General features: G+C 41.8%; 1 protein-coding gene across 2 annotated transcripts in view; it reads right to left on the reverse strand.

Moving 5' to 3' along the window:
• Nucleotides 1-5,275: 5,275 nt before the first annotated feature.
• Nucleotides 5,276-27,258, reverse strand: part of SEC14L5 (SEC14 like lipid binding 5) — a 46,045-nt gene continuing 24,062 nt past the window's right edge. For both annotated transcript variants that reach the window (XM_033167176.1, XM_033167175.1), the window contains exons 3-16: nucleotides 20,908-21,057; nucleotides 20,668-20,799; nucleotides 17,559-17,687; nucleotides 16,512-16,728; nucleotides 15,545-15,657; nucleotides 14,571-14,760; nucleotides 13,973-14,061; nucleotides 12,344-12,414; nucleotides 11,765-11,936; nucleotides 10,781-10,915; nucleotides 9,003-9,140; nucleotides 8,128-8,373; nucleotides 6,847-7,025; nucleotides 5,276-5,653 (exon numbers count right to left, since the gene is read on the reverse strand). In XM_033167176.1, the coding sequence (XP_033023067.1) occupies nucleotides 5,548-5,653; nucleotides 6,847-7,025; nucleotides 8,128-8,373; nucleotides 9,003-9,140; nucleotides 10,781-10,915; nucleotides 11,765-11,936; nucleotides 12,344-12,414; nucleotides 13,973-14,061; nucleotides 14,571-14,760; nucleotides 15,545-15,657; nucleotides 16,512-16,728; nucleotides 17,559-17,687; nucleotides 20,668-20,799; nucleotides 20,908-21,057 (2,067 nt within the window). In that variant the 3' untranslated portion in view covers nucleotides 5,276-5,547. The remainder of the gene's footprint in view (nucleotides 5,654-6,846; nucleotides 7,026-8,127; nucleotides 8,374-9,002; nucleotides 9,141-10,780; nucleotides 10,916-11,764; nucleotides 11,937-12,343; nucleotides 12,415-13,972; nucleotides 14,062-14,570; nucleotides 14,761-15,544; nucleotides 15,658-16,511; nucleotides 16,729-17,558; nucleotides 17,688-20,667; nucleotides 20,800-20,907; nucleotides 21,058-27,258) is intronic.

The following is a 27,258-nucleotide window of genomic DNA, read 5'->3' on the forward strand; positions in this document are numbered from 1 at the left end:
GCTTCTGCTAAATATATATACTTCTGCTTCAGAGTATCTGACGAAGTGTGTATTAACACACGAAAGCTCATATCTTGAAGCTTATATTTAGTTGATCTTAAAGGTGCCACTGGAATTATTAAAAAAGATTTTTTCATCTTTCATCTTGTTATTTATTACACCTGTTCATGATAGCATCTTAACCCCCCCCCCCCCCAAAAAAAAAGCTCAGAAATGTGCTTCTGTCAAGTGGTTAGAATAGCTCCTTAACGTTCTATTAATCCCAATAACAGAAGAGTATGCAAGGCAAACTCACCCAGACCCAGCAAGGAGATTTCCTCAGATCACTTGCAAACACAATGGCTTAGTCTAGCTAAACAGTCTCTGGCACACTGACACACTGCTTACAAGTCAACTGACCTGGTAAACTTCTTCAGTACCATGCTCTATGAGTTGGCAGAAAATAACACCTATTACAAGGGAAGTGTCACGGCACACACACAGGTGAAAACTACCCTGTCCAGCCAGCAGCCTGTCAGGATGATTCTCCTGGCTGCCTTATGGGCCACCTGGAGCAAGCCAAGGAGGAGGAGGAGCCGCCGGCGACACGGCCTATATGGTCCGACCTGCACCCCTTAGGCCCCTGACGCTCGGGTCTTGCTGAAGGGGCGGTGATGTTTCAGCTACTAAATCTGGAGCTCTTGGCCCATTTCAAGCAGCAAGCATGCCCATGACCGATTTGACAGAAAAGCTGGTACAAAATGAACAGCTGGTAGCAGGACTCAAAGAACTTGTCAAGGAAAAGGATAATGAGTTATGCCTTAAAGAACAACAATTAAAGAAAGAAAAAGAAGCCCCTGAAACCAAGATTTCCAAATTAAAGCTGCAAAACAAAGCCAAAGTAATATCCTTAACAACACAATTAGAGGAACTCAAAAAGCAATTATCAGGAGATGAAATCCAAGAAGGAATATCCAAGCAAAAGAGAGCTGCAAGTCGTGGAAAAATATTGGTACTTAAAAAGAAAGTTGAGGAACTAGAAAAACAGAATGCCCCCCAAAATGAAGAGCTACAGAAAAAGGAGGTGGCTGCATCTTTGTTCTTGGTCTTCAACTTTCTTGATAAGGTTCTGAATCAGAAATTTCATACTCTGCAATGAAGCCTCCTTTGAGGACTGACCTGCTGGGAGCCTGAAGGGCCCTGCCCTGCTTCTTGCCACCTGGCTTGCGGCGAAGCCTGACAGGCTCCATAAAAGACTGCTGCTGCTGGGCAGAGAGCACTCCTTTTTTGTTTTTAAATTGCTTTTATTTTTTATCTATGTCATTTTAAATTGTGATTGATATTAATGCTGTATTCTTAGTTTTAGATATTATGATTAATGTGGAAATTGTTTTCCATTTGGTTGTGTACTTTTTGATGTGTTTTATTTTTTGCTTATGATTTTTGTTATGTTAGTAATTATGTAAATCTTGTCATGTTGTAAGTCACCTTGAGCACTGTTTTAACTATGGAAAGGCGGCAAACAAATAAAATGATGATGATGATGATGTCAAGGATGGTTATCTTTTGAAACAAATCTATATCTGACCTGTGTGGCTTTTGTGTAGTTGATCCCCGCACCCCACCTCCTGTGTACTGTAAAATGCCCAGCACAGTTGCAAACATTATTAAATTCTAAATATATAGTAGCAGCAATATTGTACTTGAGTGCACTCTGGCCCAGGATCCAAGTGCTGTTCACCTGACTGGTGGGATCAGGAATCACTGAACACAGCAAAAACATCTCGCCTTTTCATGTTGCTATAAGAGGATTAAACTGAAAGTAGCTTGGGGTAGATTCTAAATTATAGTTATAAAAGCAGCTGAATGAAAACCAACCTTCCTAAAGACCAAGTCCTGCTTTCTACAATTAGAAAAGACTTGTTGATGAAGCTTTGAATGATTATTTAGCCAACTCAGACGGCTTTAAGCATTTAAGTAAAGGGGGGGGGGCAGAGAGCCCTTTTAATACCAAAATATCTTTTCATTGTACAGTTACAGTCTCTAGAAGAACCAAGCCAGTCTCAAAATACATTTAAGGAACCTCTAAGCCCAAGTTTCTATCAGACATAATCAATGTGAGACACTATAAGAACCAAAGAACTTGCTGGATGAGGCCAGTGGTAAATCTAGTCCAGCATACTGTTCTCCCAGTGGTCAACCAGATGCCCTAACAGGAAGTCTGCAAGCAGGATCTGACCGCAACAGCACCTTCCCCTCTCCTGTGGTTTCCAGCAACTGGTATTCAGGGGTATGCTACCTACAACAGTGGAAGTAGAACATAGCCATCGTGGTGCTCAAGGCACTAACAAGACTGGGCACCTGGAATAATGAGGACTGGCAAAGCTTCCCACACTTGTGCACCAGCAATTTGGAGTGTGTCTTACACAACTAATAATGGATGTTCTTTCCATGCTAATAATAATTAAAGGTTATAGTCCTAAAATACTTATTGTACATGGGATCATACATTTTTACTTACATTTATATCCCATCTTTCTTCCATGAAGGAACTCAAGGCAGTATGCATGGAGTTTTCAGGCAGTCTCCCATCCAGACACTGACTTCTGCAAGGCTACTACATCTTTTGTGTCCAAAATATGCCCTAGGGCCCATTTGGGCAAACAACACACATATATATACCTCTGTTGTTTCCAGCTGTTACAGGTCAATATGTACTGGGATCTACAATGAGATGGAAGACTAGGAAGTCAGTAAGATAGAGCAGGCTGGTTCACATACAGTACCAAAGCCGCCACCCTCTTCAGAGGTTGACTCAATAGGAAATTCAGGTTGTCACAGTTAAAACTGGGTTGGAGGAGGATTGGAAGGGACAGAGGATTCTTTTTCCTCCACTGCCAAATGGTCGAGACCATTGTTTTCCCCATCAATATGGGAAGGATCAGTTCAATTATTTTGGTCATGACAGGCAATCTTCAATCTTCATCTCCTTATTAAGTCTCTGCACACAAGCTTCATTCATAACCAACACCATGTCTGCATAGCCCTCTACCACCCTTCCTGTCCCTGTCATTCATATTAGATTCATTCTTGCAGAACAGAGGTGCTGCTTAAGCAGGCCCTAACCCTACTAGGATGCAGGAGAAACATCCTCCTGAGCCTAGACTCGAGACTTCTCAACATCTGAGAAGGGTAACAAAAAATAAGCTTTAGAGTATATATACATTTATAAAGCTGCCATCATCATTTATGGCACGGAATAGGTCTTTAAAATGAAGCACAACCTGACAGTAACCTACAGATTAAGAAGTTTGCTGAGACCTTAGCTGAGGCAGCTCACAACCTGCTTCACTGTAAGGATACTTAAAAGCGGAGCTGGAGACCCTCTTCATTTTCATAGGAAACTGAAGTACCCCCCACAACCCATGGCAACATTTTTGAGACATGCCATTCCCACTGCAGTCCAAGGGAGAGAAAGCAGCCATAATTTTCCTTTAAAAAAGGAACTGGAACCATCTTAGACTGGATATTACTCCAGCAAAGTTTGAATTTGCTTTAAGGGTTAGAGTATATGTTACACCCAAAATATTAAGAAAAAGCAGCCTCAGGAGGCTATGACAGGAACCAGAAGAACACTAATGTTTATGCATGCAGTTAATTCTTCCTCTCCACTGTCTGGTTTTTCATCTCAAAATTGCCCCCTATCTACCTGTCCCCTGCCCCAAGCTGCTTTTCATTAAATCTCCTCTCAGAAGATTGCATGCAACATTCAGCCTTGCACTAAGATAAAGCAACCAAAAGTGTTACTTACACATTACAGCTATTTCCTCAAAAGGATTGCTTGGAATTAGGCTTCCAAGGCAAGCTTGGGCAGCTAATTCCCTGCAGTCCCACAGCACAGAGAAACAGCAACACTGACGCACTTTGCTGTAGTGACTGGTCTTGCTTGCTTCCCTTTTCTCTCCCCAGCACTGCAGTGCACCTTTGAACAAACACACAGGCAAGTGAAGGCAGCTGTAATCTCAGCTGATTTGTCTTCTTACTTAACCCCTAATTACAGGACGTAAAAATAAACCTTGCCAAGGAGAACTCGTGTTTCATGCATACTCAGAAGTATCTCAACATTCACCTCTCCCTTTCTTTCCTTCACAACAATCTTATTATCAATAAACCATGCCCACCCCACAGTGAAGTTTGTGCAGTCCCAGGTGTTATCGTTCAAGGGCATATAAATTTTACAAAATCAAGGTCCTTAATCATTCAGGGCCATATTGCCAGAGCAGTTTTCCAGTTACAATGTAGGCCACAACCTTATCAAACTCAAAAGATTAAATGGAGACCTGTGCAGGTAATTCTGCATAATGCAGTCCTGTGCTCCAAAAATATCCAGTTATGAAACCATATTTCAGTGAAACAGCGTTACAAAGCTGTAGATGATCAGAATTCTTCCTGGCCCCAAAAGATCAACACACAAAAAAGGGAGGGGCATATTTCATAATACATACCAGTACTTGAGTTGTACCTATAAAATGATACAAATAAGTTATTAATTTAAGTCTTAATCTTGTTTGAATAAAGAGGAATTTTCATATATTCATGCACGCACGCACACACGCACAGACACACACACACACACACTTAAAGTGCCCACCCCAAATTGAATTTGTGCCTGCTTTCAAAAATAAGAGCTTCTTCAACACTGTGGAGGAGTTTTGTGCCTGTAGAAATTAAATATTGCTTTGCTTAGCCCTTTGTAATGGAATTCACTTCCTACCCTGAGAGAGGGATGGGGCAGAGATCTACTCATTTATTGCTCATAGACCTGAGAAAAAATGGGGGTGGGGGGGAATATCAGTGCTTACTCCTTTAAGAAAGAAGGTGTTTCTATGCACTGCAGGAGAAACTTATGTACATTTTTGGGGTCTCTCAGGGATGCCAAAGCATGTTAAGCTAGCTAAATCTAGGTATCTAACCTCTGAGATATGTTTCCTACTTGAAGTAACCTGGAAACCTTGTTTCCTCCCACCCACCCCCATCTATTTATGTACATATTAGCAGTTTGCATGTAATCCCTGCTACCAAGGCACCTCTTGCATCTTGTTAAAACACAAATGGCACTGGTTGATGCCCCGGTGAAACTAGACTAGTTTTTGCTACACATAAGAGATAGCTCTACAGGTCCTAATAGGTAAGGCAACACCAGATAGCTCTACATTTACGTAGAGTTAAGTTGACTGGAAAGAGCCCTTCAAACCATAGGAATCACATAAAATTCATGCAAAAGTGATATGCAGTCTAATGCACAGATTTGTTAATACACGGTCCAGGAAAACCAGTCTTCAAGGTTTAGAAGCTGCAAGTCTATTCCCGAAAAATCAAGGATTTCAAGCGGCTCCCTAGAAACATCTTTGCGTCCAAACTGCTGTTACTTGTGTTCCCCTAGAAGGCCATCCCTAGGCACTAGCATTCCACCACAGGACTCTTTGGCTCGTTCTATGGAGCAGACCTGAGGAAAGCATCTCAGCTGAGCAGTTCATTGATCAGTGTTCAGTAAGTTCCTAGATGATGTTATCTAGAAATCAGAGAGCTGCTCTGCGATTGGTTGGAAGATGTTGTTGCTCCACTGAGCTGTGAAAATCCACTGTTGCAGGATTCCAGACTTGTCATGGAACCCCTGGAATAGAAAGAAAGATGTGGTGGGTTGTTTTATTTTGTTACATTGAGCTCTTAATTATACCTAAATAGATTAAAATACATAATCAACTTGTGTATCACCCCTCCCAGTGTTATCTCTTTTTATTCTCTGCTGAACCTGTCCAGCTTCCAAGGTAATTCTTAAATAATTAAATCAAGAACTGGAAACTTTTCTATTGCCAATGAGATGGCTATATATATATATATATATATATATATATATATATTCACAGGGCAGAGTTAGCCATGGCTACTCAGGGTTGCGTAGCACTGTGATCAATCAACAGTATCTCCACCTCATTCATGATGTTATTAGAATTCTGAAAAGAGAGCATTTCTACAGGCACTCTTAAGATCAGGGCTTTGATAGCAATCCTTTGTGCTACTACACCCCGGAGGGCAGAACTTGACACCTGACTGCAAACATGGGGTTCCTAAACCTGTTTTATTATCAAGCATGCAAAGAAAAAGAGTGTGGAGAGTGAAGTGACAGAAGGAGAGTTGCTTCCCCCTTCCCCCTACCTGCTGCTTTCTGGCTGGATCTCTGCTGCTTTTCCCTGCTTGGAAACCCAGCACTAGAGCCAGGTCATAGAAAACAGCCAGGGAGAAATGAAAGTTAGTGGGTTGGGGAAGGGTCAATAACCAATTCACCTTCACTTCTTCCATGAAAACCCCAATAGGATTGGTAATCTCTCATTTGCTGCCAAAAATCTAATTCCACCTTGAAAGAAGACATTTTAAGTGGCAATCCTGATAAATCCTACGAAAGCGGAAACCGTTAGCAAGATTAATACCATCACACAGCTATCCAGATATGCTTAACTGGATCACCTGGAAGACACATACCATCAGTGGAAAGAGACTGATGGCAGAGCTCTGTGTCCTGCAGAACTGAGTTCACAAGGTGATGCTCCAAAGCAGGATTTAAAAAGTTGGGAATGCATTCAAATGACTGGCACTTGTGAACTACAGGTGTGTTGCAAGCTTATTATCTTATTAATTGAGCAAAACATTCTATTGGATTAAAGGACAAAGAAGTAGATCAAAGAAAGCAGCAAGGCAGTTACTAGAACTCCTGCTGATAACTTTCAAGAACCATACCAAGCACTGATTGATGCCTGTCATCCCCACATATAACAAGTAATGTTATGGCTCCTCCTGCATCACTCCTACCTGAATTCCTTGGATGCAAGCACCTCATAGTAATACATGATCTTGCACTTGTGGTTGGAGACCTGGAGTGTAGCCAACACATCATCAACCCGAGAGAGGCTGGTTCCAGCACAGGGAGTTGGGCTGTGCATTTTCCACTGGAGGATATAAAAGCCAGGCCAACGAGTCACATGAGAACCCTGAAAAGTGATAGATAGTGAGAAAACCAATCAGGTAAACATAAAGGATTTATGTTTGTTTGGCTTTGTTTCAAAGCCATCTTGGCATCTTGAAACAAAGGTCAAAAATTGACGAAAAACTGATGCATGCAGGCCAGGGGAAGTCAACAAGCAGAGTCATTAACACTTTCCAACTAACTGGGTCTTTTTAGCTGAAACAGGGATTTGCAAAGTGTGATCCAAATGCACCTAATCTGAGGTTCCTTGTGAGTTTATCAGGGGCTCCTCAATGACAAGCTTAGTAATGGTAGAGAAGCTTGCTGGGCCAATACCAACCTTTCCCTGCAGTATGCAGTCAAAGAAGAATATTGGGTGTGTACTGGAAAGCACCTTCAGTTCATACAGGGCAATGGTGAAGCTTGGCCAGGGCCCTTCATGAATCGAGCATGTGACAGGTTCCAGAACCCCCTACAATATGCCAGGTTCCACTGCAGATTTGCAGGGATTCCTTGGCAGATATTTTTGGAAAGATTTTAAAAGAAGAAAATTTGAAACTCATTCCTCTGAGACAGAACTTAATTCCGTGCAATAGGCTTCCCCCCAGTGTTTAGTCAACAGTAATAGCCAGGGCATTCTACTGGATAAAGTGTATTGGGCTTTAATATGAGAAGCCTGGACATGAAATCCAGCCATTACATGTTTGGGGGCTTTTGGCAAGTCACTACTCTCTCTGGTTCAGTTTTCCATCTATAAAAGGTAAACAGCAGCAACAAAAATAAAATGCAGTGAGAGGAGGCACTTCACTGCACATTCAATATATTATAAAATATGTAACACCCCAGAACTAAATGCCACAGGAAGCTTTTTTCACAGGACAGTTGGTGGATCAAATATGCTCACTAGCAGTTGATATCAAGAAGCTCCTCACCCATGTTGGAATTTCACAGAACAATGAAATGGCCTTATTTCAAAAACTGTTGTTTGTAAGCCACCCTGGGAATATTTAATGATGGGTATCTACATTAATGTAATTTTAAAAATGAAAGAGGAAGTTCCCAAATATTTATGACAATCAAACCACAAAGGCCCAGCATGAGATCTTAGGCACGGAAGTACAACTGACCTGGATGCTCTCGCCTTCACGACACACCAGCGGGGACTCCACGCGGCTATAGTCCACTCCCAGGACCCAGCTCTTGCCAATTAGCTGTATATTATCCCCCACAGTCAAAGCATTTGGCACTGTAGGCTCCTTGCGGCAAATCTCAGGTGCTCTCTTGGAATGGAAGAGGCTAAAGATGACATCTCCTTTCAGAATGTCGAAGTCCCAGGTGATCACTGATTCACCTTCCAAGATTTCCACAACTATCTAGATTAGATAACAAATAACAGAATCCATCCTGTTCAATTCAGTGCTGGCGTTGTTCCAAAAATCAATTAACTAGTGCAGCAACATCTGGCTCTAAGCAACACAGAAATGATTCTCCTTTTTGGGAGGAACTAGCAAACTCAATAAATATATTTTAAGAATTATTCCAATTTTCTCCTGACTGTCCAGAACCTAAGCACAAGATGTCAAGCCTCTCACACTAGCTCTGTATTTGTGTACAACAGTTCCCCCATGGGGTGCCCCAGTTCAGAATGTATATTAGTTGGGTAGTAGGGCTTATGCCAAAGCAGGGAGATCTTAAGACACAGCCATCCACCAGCACTACTACCAATACCAGACTGAGCACTTCTTACAGAGACTCAGAATAACTATGAGTAGGAAGAGTAGAGTTTTAATTCTTCCAAGAATGAGGTATATGGAGCATATACATCAGGAATTTGAAGAAATGCTTCTAGACCCCAGGCAATGTTCCTTTCCTTTACAGCATCTCCAAAATCCCACCTAAACCTAACTGCCAGATCTAGAAGAGCACAGAGCAATTACCACATATACTTTTTGGTCTACTACTTTCAACTCTTCTATTGACCAGAATAACTTCCTCATCCTACCTCATGAGGAGCACCTTTGAATACATTTGCAGAGTGATAGATGGTTTCTGTCCAGAGGCGGATATGATCAGAGATTTCAGGCTCTTCATCTGTTTGATAGAGTGATTTGGGAACAAGGCCACCTTCAGGCACATTACACTGTGGGATGGGGGAGAGATGGAGAGTGAATTTCAAAATGCAGATCAACACTTTAAAACAATGCCAACTAACAGAATATTCCCTGCCATTTCAATACAGCACAGCCTCACCTTCCTACTATTTAGCAAGTAAAGTGAGAGAACAGAAACAATCTCATCCCCCACCCTGCCCACTAAAGCACCTTTTAACTAGATGCAAACAAGAATAGATACAGCAACCAGATGAATTCTGAAAGCACTTTCATTATTTCTATCTCACTTATTCATCCACATATACATATACATACTCTAGAGAATGTCCATTATTCGGACTTGCATGCCCTCAATCTGGCTGTCAATGAAGTAGAAGGCTGGCTGATAAAAAGGCTTTGCCAAACTAAGAAGGTAAGAGGGTCTACTGTAAATAGTAGGAACCCTAGTCTAGCCTAGAAGCCAGACAGCAAAAAATCATGGAAGCATATTCTACATATTCAAGACAGACACTACAGTCTGTCTGCTGCTCCTTCAAGATGGAACATAGCAGAAAATGGGGCAATGCAGTTTTGCAGTTTGCATGAATGGATGCAAACATTAATTTGCAAGGCTCATTTTGGGGATTACGGTTAAAGAGCAAAAAGGCAGATTCTGAAGAATAACAGGGAGTTTGAATCTTTGATTTGGTACAGTGTGTCTGTATGCAGCTAGATGAGCTAGAATGCACTGTGAATAAATGTGCTGCTCAGTGAATTTTCTGCTTATTTATTAAAATATGTACCACATATTTTTAAATTGTCTTTAAATTTGAATTTTAAATTGCTGTAACCTGCCCTGTGACCTTAGGGAGAAAGGCAGGCAAGAAATCAAATAAATAAATAATCTCCAAGCAATGAACAAAACAACAATGCAACAACATTTAATAACACTTCTGTTGAAGAGGTCACTCACTCATTTCTAATTGAATCTGTCCTATGATAAACCATCTGGTCTGAATTTTTACAATAGTTTTGCAAATTGCCATAAACAGTACAACTGTTATCTGAACTATGATAAATGATTCATAAGTCAAACCAAGCAGTTTTTTGCCAACTGCCTGAAGGGGAAAAAATGACTCACCAAAGCATCTTGAATTCTATAAATTTTAGAAAAAAAATAGCTAATTGTGCTCTAAACAGGGTGCCCCCTGAGGCAGCATAGAGATTACAAATTATAACATTGACAATTAAATGGATCTTACATGAAGGATATAGACAGCATTTTTCTTTTGGCAAACAAAGGACACAGAGACAGTAATGTCTCTGCAGGCTATTGAAAATATTTTTGTTAAAATAAGTAATCTTTCCAACAGAAATATTTTGACTTTATCCAAAGGCCCACATACTGTCCTCCTGCACTGTGTAGTAGGCCTACTAATAATAACATAAGCACAGACTGCCATGCCATATTTGTATACAGTTATTAAAGCTTCTCTAGTCTTCTCTCTAAAACTAAAAGTAAAGGTTATGCCCTGATGTTCATACAGAGCTCAGCACCAACAGGAGCTTGTATCTCAACTGCACACAGCACACTAATAGAACTAAACATTTAATAAGGATGTAATGTAAGATAAGCAAAATTAAGTCTCACCTAAGAATTTTGTACTACACACATATTCTCCAAACTTACCACACATTCTCCTCCAAGGAAATCTGGAATCACATCTTTGTCAAGATAATCCACAAGCCCTCCAGGTCCCTGATAATTGTTGCCACTGTAAATGAGGAACTTCTGCCTAGTGTTCTCATTGATAAAGGGACTCACCTGAAATAGAATGTAAAATCTATTCTTCTCAGGACACATTTTTTTAAAATGGTCAAGTCCCACCCAAAAACATTTTAAAAACTCAACCCAACAAGCCAGTCCAAACAAGTAACTCTTGGTCTTTAGCAAGTCTCCAGCTGAAGGAATATTTTCTTGTGGTAGGGTGGACTTGAAGAACTCTGTAAATGCTTGAAATCTAGACCTAGTGCACAGATGTTAAAAGAGCACTCTCTGTTGAACTTAAGAGATCATAAAATGAGTGAAGAGGCAGGCATTAATGTTGGGGTTAAACCATGTAACACTTTACCAAAGTTTCTCCTATAACTGAATAATGACCGTTCCCCACATTAAATGGGGAGCGACTTTTTTGTGGTCACGCGCAGCCCCCTTGGACCCCAGAGCAGCTCCTGCCAGTTCGGGCTGGCATCGCCTTCCCCAGGCTGGATACCTGTGGGCCTTTCCTGTAGCATAGTCTCTTGGGGTTTGGGGGACTCCACCTGTCCATGCAAAAGGGAAAAGTAAAGATACTGGAGGAAGATGTGCTTCACAGAATCATAGAACTGTACAGTTGGAAAGGATCCTGAGGGTCATCTAGTCCAACCCCCTGCAATGCAGGAATCTCAACACACAGTCCCCCATCCAATTTGAAACCATGCTGGTCCCTGATTAGTTTTGCAAATGTGCTAGCAGCTTTTTTGTGCATCACTAGGAGGTATATTCAGTGTTTCTTCTAGGAAATAAAGGTGCTGGTACTCATCATGAAGTTGTTACAGTAAGTGCCACATTTTTAACCAGTGCTTTATTTCTAGAAAAAAAAGATGTTGGTGTCTCCCCAGCACCATCACTCACCAGAGTCCATAGAACAGGGAACACTCTGGGTGCTCGCACAATCAGAAGCCTTCCCAAGGTCTCTGGGTAGTTTTCTTCAACCACTTCAATAATCCTAAGGAGCGCTTTTACTCCAGGGCGCCAGAGGTGGCGCATGTTCAGCCCTTCAAGGTCAACAAGACAAGTCCAAGATCTGAAAGAGATGAAATCCATAGAGCTGTTTCTTAAGCTATGCATTTGGCATTCAAAACCAGAAGCAACGAAGACAATCTTCCTGTATGAGGCTTAACAGTGTTTTCACAAGTGCTGCACAGAACAGTGCATCTGTAAATGCACTCCCACAAATTTGTAAAGTGTGAAAAAGCTACAATGGTCAATCTTTCCCCTTTCCCTTTTTCTGTTAAATATATATATATATTCTCTACCTCTACATTTAGAAGTGACAGGTTCCAGATTAAAATGCATGCTTAGCACTAGCTGTGAAAAGAATTCTGCTTGAGGACAAGGCATCAATATGCTTTTAAAAATGTTCTCTTATTGCCAAGGTTTACATGAAGCAAAAGAAGAGAAGGGTCATTGCATAACTGGGTGGATACTAACGTGATTGGGCGGCCAAATAGATTGGTGTTTTCCTCACACCTCCTTTGTCCTTCCTCATTAATTGACAGTACCTGAAAGGCGAACAAACAAATGACTACAGTTACTAAGGAACCTCCTCATACCTTCTCTAAATTTTAGGCTTTGCAAGTTATGACAAAATTTTACTTAGAATATAGCAAGACCAATTAAGGCCCTGTTGTAATATTTCAGGTTATAAGTGATAAACTCTCCCCACTGTGTACTGTAGTTGGCATCAGTCTGTCTTGAGAGACAATGGAGTGCGCCTCCGGGAGTGATGTCAAACTGGAGGGACCTCCTCAGGGCACAAGCCCTGTATGAAAATCCTGGGGTGCCCAGAAAACAAGGCATTCCTCTTGGGCTCGCTGATGTGGTCCAAAAGAAAGCAGAGCAGAGTTTTCCTTCTCCAAACCTGGGATACATTCCCAGGTTGATAAGACCCATCTGCCCCTCACTTCCCTCTAAAGCACATGCAGAAACTGCCTTCTTGAGTGTTGGACCCACTATTGGACTTCCTGTATTGACACCACAGGCACTTTGGCAGTGCCCCTAGCCTATGGACAACAACAGTGTGGTTCTTACCCCAGAGACCAAAACTACACTTCAAGCATGTTGCAAACAACAGCCTGCCTACACAATTTGGTCTTTTGTTGGGAAGTTCACCAGCATCACCTCCATACTCCCTTGTTCCCCACACTTGCAATTCCCACATAGCATATGGTTACCAGATGTCCCCGTTTCCTGGGGACAGTCCCCAGATTTACAAATCTGTCCCCAGAATGTCCCCAGATTTCATTTAATGTCCCCGGATTTATATTTTAAGTGTTGTAGATTTATTAGTAGGGAATGAATGTTGTGTGATTGGTTCAACAGCACAAGACACATCATATGGGGACTTCCGGCGAGGCAAAATGGTGGGTGCCACAGCAGTGAGCAGCTCCTGAAGCCAGCCAGAGCCAACTGCACTACCAGGCTGGCTCTGGGCTGCTGAGACTGCCACTGCCACTGCCAAGGGGGAACCGGGGATGCCCGGCATGTCAACTGGGGGAACCGCTGACTCCCCTCCCACAACCCAATTTGAGCTGTGAGCGAGAGCGCCTGGCCACCTGCCCAGCGGAGCTCCGGGGCCAGTAAAACCCCCAGAGCCGAGGCAGTAAGGAGGAGAGGAGAAGGAGAAGGAAGAGAGAGAAAGAGGAAGGAGAAAAAAGAGGGGAGCCATGACCTTGCCACTCTGCTGCCGCCGAGGAGGAGAGGTAGGAGAGCACTGGGAGGGCAAGGACACGTGGCTGAGCCCAACCCGAGCCAACTCCATGGAGGCTAGCGCCCCAAGAGAGCAGGCTGAGGCGCAGAGGAAGGCCGTGTGACAGATATTACTTCTTTATTTATTTATTTATTTAAAATGTAAAAAAAATCCCTCCTTTCAAAAGAAAAAAAAGGTCCCTGGATCCTTTGAAAAAAATCTGGTAACCTTAGAATACTTGGGCACCCCACCAACAAGTTTCCTGGGAACCACTACTTGGTCACCACTGTGTTTTATCAAGTGAGGCTTTAAGGCCTGAAGCTTTTCTAGAGAAACCATGCACAGGTAATACAAAGGCAGCATGTCCTTACATGACGAAGGAGTGACTCCTCTCCTAGTGCTTTCACAAGACCTTTGGTGTCCATCTGACCAAGGCGAAGTATGTAAAGCGGCCTTCCATCTTTAAAGACAAAAAATAAACAAAGCAGCTGAATGAAATACGTTTTTGCACTGTTTGTGTCCTACTAAGTGGGAATATTAAAAAATTAAGGCATGATTGCCCAAGTATGTTCCCATCCAATTTCTTTTCGGAAAACAGAGGGCACCTCAAGCTGCTTCACTACATTTACCAACTTGTACTCTGAAAATGCATGCAGGGAGGTAAACACAGAACAGCAATAGGTAAGAAGTTTAGAGATGCAACAGGGAAGAACAGGGGATGGATTCTACTTCACTCGCATAAACTTTACTGATTACATCTGACCATTCCTGTGTTACAATAACACTTCTTGGTTTCTTGCTTGCACATTTTCAGAAATTAAGCATAGAAGTACTTATTTAGTACAGAAGTACTAAAGACACAGAAGGTGTCTTTAGGTGATTGAGTGACATGTGGCCCAAGTCAACCAACTTTCCTACATAACAGTCTGTTCCAGCGCATAGTATACTGGCTTAAAGTGAGCTTCCCACCTTTGTCATGGTAATGCCAACCACCAGTATAGTATTCTTCCAGAAGAGAAGGTGGTCTCCATGTTTGCAGGATGTAGTCTACTTGGTACTGTTTGCGCCAGGTCAGTGACTGGCACAGCATCTCTCGAGCTTTGTCAATGTTGAAGTCACGAGCCCTCAGAAAACGGAGGATATGTTCATCTTTGGGTATCTGAGCAAAAAAAGAAGAAGGCAAGGCTCATCCTATTGTCAAAAGCAAGATCCTTTAAAGAATTCCTGCAGAATAAGAACAGCTTATATGTCAAATTTTGAAAAAACAAACAAACTACTGTCCTCATTAACAATATAGAATACAGTGGTACCTCCGTTTATGAACTTAATTCATTCTGGAGGTCCGTTCTTAACCTGAAACCGTTCTTAACCTGAGGCGCGCTTTCGCTAATTGGGCCTCCCACTGCCGCCGCGCTGCCACTGTGCAACTTCCACTCGCATCCCGGGGCAAAGTTCACTACCCGGAACACCTACTTCCGGGTTAGCGCAGCTCGTAACCCGAAGCATTCGTAAGGAGGACGGTATGTAACCCGAGGTTCCACTGTACAACTAAGTTTAGGCCCAAGTTATCTGCTTCTTCTGTTCTGTCTAGCGATGGCTGCATTTTAATCACCCAAATCAGTCAGCACCAACACAGGTGGACAACTTGCAAAAGAATGGCTGGAGAAGAGATGTGCAGAGTAGAGGGGTCTTATATTTGCCACAATTTAGACCCCCTGGGAAACTCACCCAACCTAAGCTGCTGTAGCCTAAGTGATATAGAAATGGTCAGAACAAAAACCTTGAACAATTTCAGCAATGTGTAAAATAAGGGGAAAGGCAGCGTCCCTTACATATAAAAATATGCAGTAGGTAGCTGGCACAAGGATACTAGTTATATAATAAAGTAATTAAGACCACCTGATTGCTAAGTCAAACAGTGAGCCTTTGTCACAGGTGCTTACCTTGCCTTTGTGTGTTTCTTGCAACCACTGACGGAGTCTGATCAGACAGCTTTCCTGCATGGGAGTCAATTGCCCTAGGTACCTTTCTATGTAATCAGCATCTAGTTTGTCAGCTGAGGAGGGGGAAGAAAACAGTCCCATAAGGAAGCGAGTCAATAAGAACAGTAACATATTTCTATCAATTATTATTGCTTCCAACAGCAACACTGCAAAATAGGCTGAAGCCTTATACAAAAAATGGGGGAATATAGTTACAATAAAATAAATTTTAAAGAAATCCAAATAACAATAAATGGCAAGATGAAATACCTAGATGAACTGGAGTGGGATATCACCCTTTAGCATGCACCTTTATTACAAAGCATCTATAGGCACTATTTTTACAAGGGGGGAAATGGTATTCCATCAGTGCTCACAAAGGGGACTACAGCAGGACAAAACACAAACCCTTTGCTATGTGGGCACTCTTTGGATATAATAGTGCAAGGTACTGGAACAAGAGACAAGTAGATACATTTGGAGTAGTGAAGCAGATATGCACCTGCAGACATGCACAGTCAACCACTAGCCAAGGGAACTCTGTAACAGTAGGGGAATGTCCTGGGACTGCAGCTGTGCTGTGAGCAAATGGGAACAAACAAGAGGGAGTGAAGGAGGGGAAGGGTTTTCTGGATCGGCTCCATATATATGTATTTTTTTGTTCCTGAACTCAGTAGTCCAGAGTAGACCTGATGAAATGCCTTAAGATAAGCAACTGCCAGACTGCAGGAATGCCACAGTCAAAATTAGGCTCTCCCAAATTTTCCAGAACATAAAGGTATCTAGAGACAGGATTGCAAACTATAGGCCAGACATGAAAAAAGAAAGGAGGGTAAGCTGTGGCATTTGTTCAGGTTTCAAGCTGGAAAATGCTGAAAGCATCCTAGTGAGATAGCAAGGAACTGCTGACTGGCTTACAAGCACATACCATCGGGGGTCGATGCCTCCAAAGAGGAGCAGGTGCTGCCTCGCTGTTCTTTGTCACTTCTGTGTGGGGGGGCTACTGCTGGTACAGTGCCACAATCACATCCTGATGAAGGCCTCTTAGCTGTTTTCCCTCTGACTGCTGGAGGAGTCCATCGGGGGATAAAAGTGATCCCCTGGGAAATCAGTTCCTTTAGATAATGCTCTATCACTTCTTTGCCCTGAAAATTAAATGATTTATTAGAGTTATATTCTCAGTCTATACGGTCTATACATATTTGTCAATGAAGGATATTTATATGCAAAAGAAAATGTATGCAATGTTTGCCTAGTTAGTGGATGGAGTTCTAGGTGTGAATCTAGGTTCAAATCCACTTTTATCTGTGAACTGTCATATCCCAGCTGTACCCTCTCAGGCCAACGCCAATGCCAACACACCCACACCTCACACACTCGCAGTATTGCCTAGATTCCCTTTAATAAAATTAATCTGGCAAGTCCAAGTGTTCTGTCGTTTGGAGACATCTATGCAGTTTGGAGACGTCTACACAAACACATTTGGATGTATAAACATTCTCTCATATTCTCTGTATTTAATATGTTACAATGTGAGAAAGGGAACCCTGGAATAAACAAAGTAAACCAGGAATAGAAAGATTATTAATTCTATTAAAAATATTTGCATTCCCATTTAGGAGAACATCAAGAGCTAGTGTCTTAAACCTGATAGATCCATCCCAGAAAAGGCAGAGCCTGGGAAGGACATAAGGTCTCATTTGGGGTCCACAACTTATCAAAACATGTTGTGACCTTGGAGCTGTGCAAGGTCCAACTGCTTGAGTCCAACCCAATCTGCTCTTCTGACTTGTGGGCTGATTTAAACCTGCTTTCCTTTTGATGACCCATCCACAACATTCTCTAGTTCTGTTGGCTTGCAGGCAGAGCAGGTCAAGACAATAAAGTGCTTGGAGTTATGCTTGGGCAGTATCTTACAGCAAGTTTTGTCTAAAATAATTCATTTATTTTATTTATTCAACCAATCACAGCTCACCCGCTTGATGTTGGCTGTGTACTGTTTCATTGCAATTTTCTCCACTGTGTTTTCAAAGCCAAAGAATGATTTGATGTCAAGAGATGCAGATTGTTCAAAGCATGTCCAGTCTTCATTCTCAGGGTGAACCTAACCTCAGACACAGACATGGCACAGTTAGAATAAGTGCAGCATACTCTAGAAAGGCTGTTCATGATAAAGGCAATGAAACCAGTTCTCAAATGTACTTTCTTTTTGTCTATTCTCCTTCTAAGAAGACTGAACATTTCTTCTGGTGTAATTGTCAAAAAGGAATAAAGTGTGCAGTTGGCAGCTGAAATGATGAATCGCTTGTGAAACCTTGAAAACTGGTTTATATGGACATCTATTGCCTAGTGTTCCTACCTGTTGGAAACAGGGTTAGCGTGGCATTTGAACAGCTTTGCCTCAAGGCACAAAGTTTTCCTTACACTTCAGGGAGTCTGTAGTTTCTGTTCCAGTCACTGTAGCAGTAGACAGGCTATCCACCCAGGGAGAATGGATGCAAGATTCTCAGCAAAATAGAGTGAGGAAAATACAGAATTAAAGCCAAGCTGAGAATTAACTCATAAACCTCAGGCTCCGTAAAGGTATCCCTCTTTCCCTCTCCCACTCATCAGAAACAACAATTGGTATGCAAATTATAGTGATATTCCATGAAGTCGCCCTCTTTCAGAACCCAAGTAGGGTCAGGAACTAGATGTGATGGTGGGAGACCTATGTGCTGAACAGCTGTAAAGTAGGGGAGAGAACACAATCTCTAAGTAAAAAGCTGTGGGCAGGACAGGTTGCTGAACCCTTCCAATGGTTCCCTCATACCATTTTTCTTCAAGCTTGAAGATCTGAAATATGCCAGCTAGTAGAAAAATAGTGTGGAGGGGGAAGCGACAGTTGGAAGGATTCAGCACCACCCCACCCACCATTTTTCCACTTGAAATCACCTGCCCAGCTTTTCAGCATTTTGGTAGTGACCTATATTTGAAGACAAAGGTCTGCTTCCTTCATGTCTCATTCCATCCTCAGGCAGCACCTGAGACAAAGCCAAAGAGACAGCAGAATAGAAGTGCCACTGTATTTTTAAGCAGCTGCACACAACGCATTTGTTCTTAGCTGTAGAGAAACAGACTGAAATTTAAGAGACCTGTAGGCTTTAGTCACAAAAGGTCACCCAAAGCAGCTGAAGTTCCAAGTCTCTCAGCTTTCAAGAAGCTGCTGTCTTGAATACATGCCAACAAAGCAGATAAGTAAGGTAACACAATCTGAGCTTTTGTTTATCAAACACAAAAGGGTATTTAATTGCTTTCAGAGATAGACCAAGCTGCTCTTAAATGTCACTGGCAGAACCAAGCCATAAACCTCTGCTGAACCGAATACAGGCTTATATGGCAGATGACACACCATTGTTATAATAGCTACCTGGCTACATAGTGGTGGGGTTGCGGCAAATATCACTAACAAAAAAATAAGTGGGATACATAAGGCAGAAAGAACATGAGGCAGGGAATCTAGGAACTACGTTCACTTAGGGTACAGTTGTTCCTTCTGGTTTCTGCTGCTCTAATTACGAGAGTTTTGAAGTGCACAGCTATATTAAGACAATCGATAGTATAGACCAGAATGGCCCAGTACCAAATTTAGCTCCCACTACCTTATAATCCCTGGGACCAAGATCACAGCAGGCATTTTGCTTATTTAATGTTAGATATTGCAGCTTGGTAACACGTGTGTCATGCTGGTCAGTTAAGCATTGGCATAACACAAATATATGTTCAACTCAAATGAAAACCACAAACACAGGCAGTCTTATAACTGTCCTAGTAGCCCTCTGCTTATCAACACAATACCGTATTTCATGTATACTGGTCGCAAACTGCGTAATAGTTGCACCTCCCCCTTTTTGGACCCCCCAAAATGGTCCCAGAGCATTCCCCACATAATAGTCACAGGGTAACTTATGCAGCTCCACTAGGCTTCAGGCCCCTTCATTTCCTCCTCCACCTGCTGCCACCGCTGCTCCCCTTGTACCTCGCCATCTCAGCCATGAGCTCCTAGTGGGAGTGGAGTGGGAGAGAATGTTTCTCCTCATCCGCCTGCTGCTTTTTTATTGTTGTTTCAATGGGAACCAATGTAGGGGATGGCTGGGCCATGTGCGCTGAGGGGGGACGTGGCGAGTGGTGGCAGACCTGGCTGCCGGTGCCACTCATTTGCTGTTCCCACGGCATTCCTTACCAGAACTTCCTATCCAAATTTGAATGGCTATTCCGCTCTTGCAATGCAGGATATAAAGCGGTTTCATTCATCATAGAGATCCTGATAAATGAGTGACACCGCTGCATATCAGTAGTCTGGACAAGACTACTGCACAAAGGAGGCTTCATTTTTACAGAAAGGTAGACTAGTGTCTTTCTGTTTTCTCTCCCAATAACAACAGTTACTTTGTCTCTGGCTCATGCTCACTCTCCCCAGGCCACTGGCCCGGCTCCTTGGATCCACCTGCTGTTGTCTCTACTTTTTCCCTCACATAATGGTCACACTTTCGTATTTCCCCACATAATAGTCACACACCCCTTTTTGGAAAGGAAAAATCATCACCAAAAATGCAACCATTACATGGTGAAATACGGTAGCTCTGGAACTAGAAAAAATAACAATCCCATCTGCAATGTTTGCCTCACCATTCAGCAGCCAACTACTATCCCCAGAGCACTTTCCCTTTTTTCAGCAAGCAGAGATAACTTATTTTCTTTGCCAGTATAAGTACTGGCAAAGGTTACAACCCTTCAAACAAACATACAGAGACCAAAATCCAAACCAGTAAAATCTGTGTTCAGTTACAGTAAGGTTACCAGATGTCCCTGTTTCCTGGGGACAGTCCCCGGATTTACAAATCAGTCCCCATACAACATCCACTGAAGTTAAAAAGTGTCCCTGGATTCACTAAAAAAAATAATCTGGTAACCTTAAATTAAAGCCTACTGTGCAAGCCTGAGAATGTTATTCTTAGTAACAATAAGACAAAAAGCACTACTAGAGCCACCAAGATTCAAACCCACTTTGAAGAGAAGGGAAATCTGATAGACAGAATGCTTACTGAATAGTTACATGTCTCCAGGACAATGACACGGTTGGCAAAAGTCTCATTATGAGCTTCAATCACAAGAGTTCGCTCCTTCCAGTTGACCGTGTTTTTTTGTATGAAAAAAACATACTCTACTCCAGCAATCTGAAAAAGGGAAATAAGATTAGCATGTAAGGACTACAGTGGAATACATTATGAGCACAGCCCAGGCAGCTTTAAGAGTACATGTCTATGAGGAATCTTAGCTCTCACCTTCTTCAGTAACCGAGGTGCATCTACATTCAATTTACAGCTGCGTTCAATTATGTGGATGGCTCCATCATCACTCTTGGATTCACTAAGGATCTCACTGCCCAGGAAAACAGGGATCTCTGGGCAAGTGGGGAAGCGCTTTTCATAAGCCTGACACACACACACCAGAGAGAGAGAGAGAGAGAGAGAGAGAGAGAGAGAGAGAGAATATGTTAATGCTGTAAATGCCATTTTTTTCTTCTTCTTGGAATCTTCTTGTTCTTTATCACAACTCTGCAGCACACATCACTGTAATGAATGAAAGTGGATGGTGTTTGAAAGTTATTTTTTTTAAAAAGAGGTGGATGAATGCCTGTGAACCTACACAGTAACGCACACATGGAATCTGCTGTGCCTTTGCTCACTGAATGCCTGTGCAGCTGTGTGTGATTATTAAATATTAAAATAATATTGAATAAAATAATTATGATGTGATTTGGGCTGAGATGAAACCATGGCAGAGATCAGTGGAAGTGGTATATCATGGATGTTATACTCAGACTTCAGAGTGGTATAACAGTTAAGAGTGCTGGACCTGGGACACTAGGGTTCAGCATGCCCAGTTGTCAGGGGTGATAGAAAATGGAGTCCAACAATATCTTGATGGCCACAGGTACCATATTCTTCATCTACTTTGACTGGCAGCATCTCTCCAGTGCCTCAGACAGAGGAAGTTTCCCAGCACTTGTTACCTGCCCCTTCTTTCTTTTCCTGGTGGTACCAAAGATTGAAGCCAAGACCCTCTGCATGCAAAGGATGTAGCACTGAGCTGTACCCACTGCCCAAACACAATATGAAAAGTCAGGACAGAAAAACCCTGGATAGCTATTAAAAATAGTAATAAGATAAAATAATGTTACATGCCATGCCCAATCTCTGCTGAGTAGTAGTTTAGATTTCAGGGAGTTCCAGGCACTCACCCAGGGTTGTGTTTCCATTGGAAAATCAAGGCACAGAGGAGTTTGCAGTGTCTTAGAAATATGGTTTGTTCATACATATCTACACCTGAAGGCTTCAATGGAAAGAGAGTGCAAAACATTACACCCCAAGAGTGTCCTTTGTTGCTCCTTTCATAGCTTCTGCAAGCTTGGGTCCAAAGCAGCAGCCAGTCATGGCCCCTCTTTTCTCAGTGCAGCCTCTCCTAGCCAATGCGCATGGAGTTCTCCCTATTTCCAGAACACCTTGTGAAAAACCTCTGTGTAAGAGGACAACTTGTTTTCCTGTAACATCACACCCATGCTGTCCTGGCAACTTCCCATAAGGTCTTCTGTCTTGTGGATGGATTTTGCGTTGGGTTAATGGCAGGGCCATTATCTCCATCTGCCCCTCTATCTGGCAGAAAAACAAGCTCAGCCTGTAAGCTCAGGTAGGTAGCCGTGTTGGTCTGCCATAGTCAAAACAAACTTAGTTGGTCTCTAAGGTGCTACTGGAAGGAATTTATTATTATCAAGGCTCTGATTAAACCCTAACACCCAGTAATCTACAGGGGGAAATCTGGGAGATCCTTGTTCCCCCACTAACTCATAACAATAACTTTTGAAGGCCTTTTAATTACTTTTTATTTGTATAAAGGATATTTTTAGTTTTAAAAAATGCATTTCTTTCCTCCTCATTTTTTTAGATCGACTTTTAGTTTCAAGTAGCAAGGGGTTGTTCCCCATTGACTCCCCTGTTGCCCCCAAGTTCCTATCCCATCATTTGGGGGGGTGTTGTTTTGTTCTTATTATTGCTTATTATGTATTTTGTGTTTTTATGCTGTGTACTTCCCTGAGATCTATGGATGAAGGTTGGTATACAAATTTAATAAATAATCACCATCATTTTCTAGCTGAAACACAAAGCTCTTGTGTTATGTAAGATGCCCCGTCCCCATCTGGCTCTTGGAAATCAATACAGACTATGGGAAACACACAACTACTGTTACAGTTTTTTGAGCAGTTGTTGTTAGACTGGCTCATAGGAAAATCAGTTGCTATGTTGCAGAAGTTGACCAATAGATATGTCACAGTAGTAAAGGTAGACACAAAGCATCTACAGTGAAGGTCTCCAGAGACAATGCTATGCAGAGCTACTATTTTGGGCAGAATCCCAAAAACAGAACAATGAAACATTTTAAGAAATACACAATAGTCTGTTTCAGGCCAATCTGGGGCTCTGGCAAGTGTGGAATGGCTTATACTGAAAAACTCAATTACAGTATGCTACATTTTAGAACACGCCTTTGGACTTCTATATCCAAGACATTTAACGATCAAGATACATTGCAGCACAGTCGCTGATCACAAATCAGGCAAGCAGTGAACAGCTGATGTTATATTTAACATGGTTCACCTTTAACATGACAACTTTGCTAAGGATTAAATTACATTTGATGATGCACAAGTTACCATGATCTCTCAACTTGGTGTGGTGCAAAATTCCTGCATGGATCAAATAAGGGGAGAATACTTTAAGTAAGTTCTATACAGGTTTATGACTCAGGATTTGCTTGGGGAAATGATGATGATGATAATAATAATAATACATTTAGGGATGAAAATCTTCAAAAGATGGATTAAAGTTGTTTCAGCTAGAACTTGAGAAGGAAATGGCATTATGAACAGATGCAAACCCTTTGTATAAAATAAGATGTATTCCTAGAAAAGGTTCTAAAAAGACACATATTAACCCAGCAATTCTCTCAATATATGTGATTTGGAGTCCTGCTGAAATTGTGGAGTGGAGCAAAGAGAACTAACTGTATTCTGGCTGATTTGTCAAACATATCACATGGCAGAGCAAACTCAGTAAAGGCTAGCAGAGCCAATGTGCACCTGCAAAATTTTCACAAAGTAACAAGTCCTACATGTGAGACTTCTATGGATAGAGACATCCTAACAAAAATTCAGAAGTGTATTTTTTGATCTGAGTACTGTATATATATCAGGAAGCAACCATGAATATTTATTTTGTGACAGGGCCAAATACATAGGACCTGTATGTGAAATGAAGATGTTTTGTTCCAACATTAATCACTTTACACTTGTTTACATGAAATTGCACTTGCCATTTTACCACCCATTCACTCAGTTTGGAGAGATCTTTTTGGAACTCTTCACAATCTCTTTCTGGATTAACGGTCCTGAACAATTTACTGGACTTTTAAATTGTTTAAATTAAAGAAACAGCCTCTAAACAATTGTAGATGACCAGGGCACGGAGTGCATACCTCTTCACACAGAAAAAAGGAGCGTGAAAAGAAACAGATAAGCAACCCTCTGGCCTGTTCAAGACTGCAGTCTCTATGGCTGTTTTTTGGTGTGTGTTTTAAAAGGTCAAAAAGTTAGATGCAACTACATGTAATGTACAGTTTATCCCATTACACATCATATCTGCTTTTTCTGACGCTAACGTTAATCCCCAAGTCAGAAAAGTGACTGCCATGACTAAAAAGCAATTACAGTGGTGCCCCGCTAGACGAAAATAATTCGTTCTGCGAGTATTTTCGTCTAGCGGGTTTTTCGTCTAGCGAAGCGGCAATGCAAACCGCAGTTTTCGCTAGACGAAAAAAATAAATTTTCGTCTTGCGAGGCAGCCCCATAGACAAATTTGTCTTGCGGGGCAGCCTTCCGCTAGACGAATGCGTTCGTCTAGCGAGTTTTTCGTCTAGCGAGGCATTCGTCTAGCGGGGCACCACTGTATTTTGTTCTGGTAAAGTCTGAAACACAAATGAACAAGAGGACATTAGCTTCTTATTAGCTCTTGCATCCTGCCACTATGTCAAGGAGCTTAAGAGTGGCAGCTAAGCCAACAGCCATCCTGTGAAAGATGGACATTTGCCCAGTCATCTAATGAAATTTGCAGCCAAGCAATGATTTGAACCTGAGTATTCCAAACCTGTAGCCAATGCACCACACTAGCTTTCTTTTAGCCAGCATTTAAGTGTCTAGGCCAGTCTTCCCCAACCTGGTGCCCTCCAGATGCTTTGGACTTCAAATTCCATCTTCCCTGACCTTTTGACCATGCTGACTGGGGCCAATGGGAATTGCATTCCTAAACATCAAGAAGGCAGCAGGTGGAGGGAAGACCAGGGTAGGCATATCAGCACCAATTCTACCATCAGAGGACTACTACACAAGCTATTCTTTCATCTTATCATGATCTATTTTTGCATGCCAGATAGGACAAGGGGGTAACAAAGCACAGAGACAGTATCAAGGGCAGCAAACTAGGCAAACCTTGTTGGCAAGCCAAGGAAAAGAACAAGTTCAGCCAATGAGAACAGATGACTGAGAACAGTAATGTATGTGTCACTCTGTGATTGACAAAACAGTTTCCACTTGCCAGGGACTGCAATGAAATTTCATTAACTGGAATATGTAATCAAAACCAAGTCCTCAGTCAGAGTTTTATAGTTACCTGATTTGCATCTATTCGAAAGGCCATGGCTAGGTTATTTAATTACATGGGGTCCAAGGACTGAGTTTTGTATGTCTGAAAGACGACACTAATTCAAAGATTCCTTGTTCTACATTGTTGTTGTTGTTGTTGATGAAGTCATTTTCTTCAAAAATGTGATCCAAACCAACTTACAAAAATAAAGAACTGTTAAAGTGAAAGCATTCAAGCCTTAGCTGGCTAGGTCATATCATGACTATATAAATATCAATTCTATGGAAAGTCTCTTTCCTATTTCAGATTTCACCAATATACATTTTTCCTGTTATGCTTATAAATGGCAAATTAAATTAATTTCTTTTATTTATTTTATTTTATTCATTTTTAGGAAAAAGAACCAGACTCAGTCAATAAATATTTTTTTAGTCACAGGAACAAACGAGGGCTAGGAACAATACTATGTTCGATACCCCATCTCGAGCAATACTATGCAGCTTTCTAAATTAAATCATTGAGACCCTCATTAAAGGCAAAGTGGATATTTCATATTTCATGGGTACAAACAGAAAGCACCTACACAAGACTATTGGTACGTGCTTCCTGTAGTTGTCTCAGAACAAGAAAAGGTGGTCAATCCACTTAAAAGTAACATTGATGGTGTGGTGGAACTGCAACTCAGTTTTGGTTCCTAGGCTTTCACCGCGGATGCCTCTGTTAGATCACTCCTCATTAAAACATGCAGATAAATATAAGCAACTCCTAGATCTTGAAACAAATGGTTTCTATAAAATTAGATATATGTTTGTAAGAGCTAAAGCAAGGGTAGACAACCTAAGGCCTGGGGGCCAGATGTGGCCCAATCGCCTTCTCAATCCGGTCCGTGAATCAGTGTCTTTTTACATGAGTAGAATGCGTGCTTTTATTTAAAATGCATCTCTGGGTTATTTGTGGGGCATAGGAATTCGTTCATCCCCCCCCCCCAAAAAAAATAGTCCGGCCCACCACATGGTCTGAGGGACGGTGGACCAGCCCATGGCTGAAAAAGGTTGCTGACCCCTGAGCTAAAGCAATCTCAAAATAGGAACTGGTGGCAAAGACAAAACTGTCATGGCTGCAACTGTATCAATTTTTGCACTTTTGTAAAGTATCTAGAATGCATGGGTGACGGCTTCGGACCTTTGTCACCTTTTGATTCGCTATGTAGCAGACCTAGCCATGACACAAAACATCTTCCTTCCAGAATCTCAGCACTATAAAACCCCTGGTTGCAAATGTTTAACTAGGCAACACTGTTAGACACAAGTGTACATGTATAGCTGTTATCAGGTTCCTTATAGCTGCCTTGTTGAAACTGTGACCTAGCCTGAACCTGCTTTGTACAATACCATATTATCACAGCACATGGAGATTTAGCTGTAGGCCTAACAAGGAGGAAAAAGTTGTGACTAAATGCAGAATTCAGGCTGAAGCACAATGCTCAAATGAACAACAGAAGAGCTACACAATGGGAATGCTGCTATGGGGACTGTTCCTTCAAGTTATTCAGGGAAAAGTTTCTAAGCAAACAGACCTCAGCTATAGCTTGGTTTTAATTTTAGCAGATGGCAGAAAAGAATTGTGTGTTCTGCAAGTTATGCCAGTTAGGGCATGCAGACGGAATGGGCATGTGCCTATCCAGAGTCCCATATATCAGCATTTTGCTCTCAGCATAAGTAGGAACTTCCCATATCCGTATATGAGGATCAACCTGACTATAAATGAAGCTGTCTGATCAACAGTCCTGATACCAATAAAAAATGTGAAATATTTTATTTTTTTCCTGACTGCAGGATAATGAGAGAAACTGGACAAAGCCTGGCACCTGTTCCGCAATACCCACAATGACAGAGTGCACTGTCACAACATCTCTATCACATGAGCAGGATGAAGTTGCTT

This window comes from Lacerta agilis, chromosome 13, assembly GCF_009819535.1.
Source record: "Lacerta agilis isolate rLacAgi1 chromosome 13, rLacAgi1.pri, whole genome shotgun sequence".
NCBI lineage: Eukaryota > Metazoa > Chordata > Lepidosauria > Squamata > Lacertidae > Lacerta > Lacerta agilis.